The sequence below is a fragment of the Prunus mume genome, linkage group LG4 (assembly GCF_029339155.1).
Source record: "Prunus mume cultivar Tortuosa linkage group LG4, ASM2933915v1, whole genome shotgun sequence".
In the NCBI taxonomy this organism is placed as follows: Eukaryota; Viridiplantae; Streptophyta; class Magnoliopsida; order Rosales; family Rosaceae; genus Prunus; species Prunus mume.
In genome coordinates, this window is record NC_142701.1 from 16410041 (window position 1) to 16414917 (window position 4877).

Genomic DNA, 4877 nt, shown 5'->3' on the forward strand with positions numbered 1-4877 from the left:
TGAGTTATACCTCACCGACAATTATAAGTTTGTAAAGTCTTCGAAGATTGGGTGTCAATTTAAAATAAGCGGAAAGTTTTTATGAAAATTATATAATCTTTCTTCCATCCTTTTTTAAAGTTTTATTCCAGGGTAAACCGGTAAGTTAAAGTAACGAAACTTTGGAGTTTGGGTTTAGAGAGCATTTTGTGGGGTTCATATAGAATTTCCCTTGGCAAAAGTAAGCAAAATACAGAAGAAAAGCTCAAAGCAGGCAAATACAACGGAGTCTCGTGGGTAGCAGGTGAGATTTAGAGCCTAGGGTTCAAAAAATTAGAATCTAATAACAACGGTATCGAGTCCCTAAATTGAATTTGAATTTGGTGGTAAGACCGAATAGAATGCAATCGCAGCAGCAGAAGATGAAGATGAAGAAGAATTTCAGAAAAAGAAACGCGCCCGCTGAGGATAACCAAGATTGTGAAAAAATCAGTGACCAAGAAGATGAAGAAGAAGAAGAGAGGAGGTAGGTACCTTCCGACGTTGTTTTTGTATTAATTTCGTTTTTAATTTTTTGGATTTTATAAAACTGAAAGATAGAAAAAGTGCTATAATTTTACTGAAATAGAAATAATGAGCAGAAGGATATTCAGGGTAGACTGATAATCATATTAGGGCTTTCTGTATTTTCTTAAATTCTGTATTGTAATTTGAAAGAAAGAATGTAATCTATGAAGTATGAATGTGCAGATTGGCGCTGGAGGAGGTGAAATTCCTGCAAAAGCAGAGGGAGAGGAAGTCTGGGATTCCTGCCTTAACAAGTAATGGTGCGACGCAGAACATTCCTAGTACTACTAATAACAACAACAATAGCAACAATAATACTAACCTTGATAAGAACAAGAGAGGAAGCGACGGCACTCATTCTCCTAGTAATAAGCACGGTGAAGGCGGTGGCGGAGATGGAGACAAAGATGATTTAGTTCTCCAAGATACCTTTGCTCAGGAAACTGCCGTTATGGTTGAAGATCCCAATATGTAATGTCCTTTTCTTTTGCTATTTATATTGCTCTTGCTTTTGAATTTTGCCTCCATATAAACAATATTTACATTAGTGTAGAATGGGACTACGAGGGAATGTTGTATTACCGAACATGATTAAGGCTTCCTATGTTGATTATTTGAAAGGTTGAAATATGTTGAACAAGAACTAGCGAAGAAGAGGGGCAGGAAAATTGATGCTTCAGATCAAGTTGAAAATGATTTAAAGCGTGCTGAAGATGAGTTGTACAAGATACCTGACCATCTTAAAGTGAGTCACTCAGCACTCTAGTTTTATTTTCTAAAATGCTTCTATGTGAGTACATCAGACCTATCTAGACCTATGACTCTTTTTAGTGTTGCTCACCCAACTTATTCATTTCATCCTTAAAGCCCTTTCCCTACATCAACTTCTTTTAACTTGGGCCATTTCCTGCCAGGTGAAAAGGCGAAACTCAGAAGAAAGCTCCACTCAGTGGACTACTGGGATTGCCGAGGTTCAGCTTCCTATTGAGTAAAGCCCTTTCCTACTCTTAATTTATTACACTATATGTTATGTGAATGTTCTTGTTTGAAATTAGTTGTAGAGCACTTTTTCTACGCAATTCTTCATCCTTCTTAATGAAAGTGAGCATAGATGGTCACAAGGTTATGCCTTTGTTTTTGAATCTGCATTGATAGCATGAGAGCAGAATCCTTGCATGTAATCTCATGGATGCATGATTTATATGATAATTTTTCCTATGCTATAAGTTTTTACTTGACTTTTAATTGTTATGTTTTATTATTTCTAATGATTGCAGATACAAGTTAAGAAATATTGAGGAAACTGAGGCTGCCAAGAAGTTTTTGCAGGAGAAGCGGCTCATTGGGCAGACAAAATCAGAATTTAGCATCCCCTCAAGTTACAGTGCTGATTATTTCCAGCGTGGCAGGGATTATGCTGAAAAACTTAGAAGAGGTTGGTTAGCTTTCCTTCTTAATTCCATTGAATAATATGAGTAGATTACGTAGTTGACTTCACACCAAACTGGTAAGTCAAGGGCTATGCTAGTCACAAAATCTCTTTTTTATTTAAATACAAGCAATAGTTTAAACTATAAGGGGAGGGTGGTTTCTCACATGCACTGACAACACATGAAACTTACTGACAACAAACATGGAACTTACAGAACATCCTGAGCTCTACAAAGATAGAAGTGCACAGGATGATGGTGGTGTTTCCAGACAAAATGATACTGGTACAGAAGCAGCAGGGCAGAGGCAAGCTGCAACAGATCAGTTCATGCTTGAGCGCTTCCGCAAACGAGAGCGTCACCGTGTCATGCGGAGGTAACGCTGCTCCAACAACAGTAAAATGCTAGAATGGAATTTAGGCTAATAAAAAAGGAATCAAGAATGGTTTCTGCACTCATTATGCCATACAACATGTGAAAATACGCTGTTTGTTGCAGTTTGTGTCACAAAGCTCATTTTGTTGCAAAAGCATCGTCCTAACTAGTTTTTGATGTAATATCTAACATTCTTTAGTCGACTTTGCCTGCTCAAAAGCTTGGCCTGTCTGATGACAGAGCTGAATGTGGATGGTCTTTCCTGGAAGCATGCTTGCAATTTCTGTTTAGTTTGTATCCATCACTCAAGGGAGCAGACCAAATGCAAGCTTTAAGAGCTTCAAATGTTCTGGCTGCATCCTCTTAATTGTCTAACTATGTGTTTGGTTTGTCTTAAGAAATACCTTGAAATTTTTTAAGGTGTATGATTGTTAAAGTAATCACTCTCGATATAAGGCAATCAAACAGTTTTGACCTCCAAGTGTAGGTGTGATGTTTATGAAATTGATCAATATGTGAATTTGAACAGGGGGAAAATTTTCAAATTCATTTGGTTGCGAATAAATTGAAAGAGTTATCAAGACTTATATTGCTATGACTTGCTAGATTTATCAGTCTGAAGGAGTTTTGACATGAAAAGCGTAACATGCATAGATTAATGTCGTAGTTTAGGGAAAATTTAGCAAATACTGCCTGAACTTTACCCATTTCGACACTTGACCACCTGAACGTCATTTTGTGACAATTTATTACCTGAACTAAAGTTGTTGTGACAAAATACAACATACCGTCATAGCGGTTAGAGTTCTGTCAAAAAGAGTCACGTGAGTCCCATGACTACTATTTCATTTCACATTGCCACAAACAGTTTTTTTATGCTAGATTACCGGCTGCAATTTTTTTTTGGGGTGTCAAATTAGGCCTTGGTCAAATTTAAGCTTTGGGAAAATAATTTAAAAAACCCGTCTTTGAATTCTTTTTTTTATTTTTAATTTTATCAAAATAATCTTGGCAATTTTAAATAGCATTTATGGGCTTTCAACAACTAACTCGTAGAGCTAAAGCCCATAAAAATTATATACTAGCATTTTCTGGGCTGACGGGAGTATACGGATTCTTGATAGTTACTAAACTCTTCTCCTAGGAAAGCATGAAAATAATAACGTATATTGTGCTCCAAAGCAATAGAAAATTTCGATTAGGTGTGACATTTTCTTCACTCCCGAATGCCTTTATCCAATAGTAAGAACGCATTATGTGCTTGAAATCAATAGAAAATTTTGATTTGGTGTGACAATTTCTTCACTCAATGAATGCTTTTATCCAATAGTTCAATTCCTTTCATGCCATATAACAGGGGCCTCTGGACATGACACATGTCGCGCTAATCAGTTTGTAAGGGCATAATAAAAAAACAACCTCGCAAGTCTGAACTTTGTCCAACATCCAAAGCTTTGGGCTTACGACCCAAAAAAAAAAAAAAATACACATGAGAAATGTACTCTTACTACGATTGCACGCTACTTCTATGTTTTTTTTTTTTTTTTTGTTGAAATCGAATTTCATTAAATAGAAAGTCAAAGCTAGATTACATCAAAAAATAATTGAGTTCACACCGAATACAACACAAACAGACATAGAGCCCACTACCATAATAAAACTAACAAAATGCATAAAACACACATAAAGGCAAAGAGCCTACAACAACAAAAGCCCACAAAACACAACACAACATTAGGAAACCCTAACACAAGCCGCACAATCCAATAGATAAAGTCACAAGCTGCACCACCAAAGCAAGCCGACAACCACCAAAGAGAAACTAGTAACTAACAGAAAATAGTGGCGAGCAAGCCACCCAATCCAGGAGTAGAGCTACCATAATCCGAGCAATAAGTGCTATTTGCACTTTTAAGGGCATCCCAAACTCCATAAGTGCCACTTAGGGTAAACAACAGAATATACATTCGTGGAGTGAAGAAGCCGATGATAGTGGTTGAGACCAAACAAAGAGTCGCAACCTCCAACAATGAGGAGAGAATGCAGTGCAGAAACTTGTAAACTGTACCCGAAAAAACAAAACCGAAGCCTTCACAGCCTAAAAGCGGAAACGAGTTAAATTAATTTTTTTAAAGGAAAGAGAGAAAAAACGAAGAAAAGAAAATAGCTCTGCAAAAACAAACCCCAAAATGGTGGAAGAGAAAGGAAAATGAAGGAAAATGGAGGGAAGGGGGAGGAAAAGGAGAGGAACTAGAATGTCTTAAATATGAAAGGAAAGGAGATTGAGGAAGGAGGAGGAAAAGAAGGCCAGAAAACCTAAAGAAAAAACAAAGGGAGATGAAAAAGAAAGATGGAGAAAGAGGGAGGAGGGGGTGGGGGAGAAAGCCGGAAGAAGGGGGAGAGGGGAGGAGGGTTAGTGACCAACTGCCGCTCAAGAAGCAGCGCCTGAAGAAGAGAAGAGGAGCTAGGGTTGAGAGAAAGAAAGAGAAAACTTCTTGAGAGAGTAATAATAAAAGACAAGAAGGG

At 37.4% G+C, this 4877-nt stretch overlaps 1 protein-coding gene across 1 annotated transcript; it reads left to right on the forward strand.

Annotated features, from left to right (window-relative positions):
• The first annotated feature begins 139 nt into the window (after nucleotides 1-139).
• LOC103327237 (integrator complex subunit-like protein) lies at nucleotides 140-2832 on the forward strand. Its single transcript, XM_008229529.3, has 7 exons — nucleotides 140-283; nucleotides 371-505; nucleotides 730-1017; nucleotides 1168-1291; nucleotides 1461-1534; nucleotides 1824-1981; nucleotides 2193-2832. Exons 2-7 carry the CDS (start codon nucleotides 381-383, stop codon nucleotides 2354-2356), a joined length of 933 nt encoding a protein of 310 aa, XP_008227751.1. The 5' UTR covers nucleotides 140-283; nucleotides 371-380; the 3' UTR covers nucleotides 2357-2832.
• Nucleotides 2833-4877: the final 2045 nt, after the last annotated feature.

Bases quoted from the DNA above. Each gene is read 5' to 3' on its own strand.
- LOC103327237 (XM_008229529.3), top strand. From the start codon at position 381: ATGCAATCGCAGCAGCAGAAGATGAAGATGAAGAAGAATTTCAGAAAA. The intron at 1,018-1,167 runs GTAATGTCCTTT...ATTATTTGAAAG, and splicing joins ATGGTTGAAGATCCCAATAT to GTTGAAATATGTTGAACAAG. The intron at 1,292-1,460 runs GTGAGTCACTCA...ATTTCCTGCCAG, and splicing joins AGATACCTGACCATCTTAAA to GTGAAAAGGCGAAACTCAGA.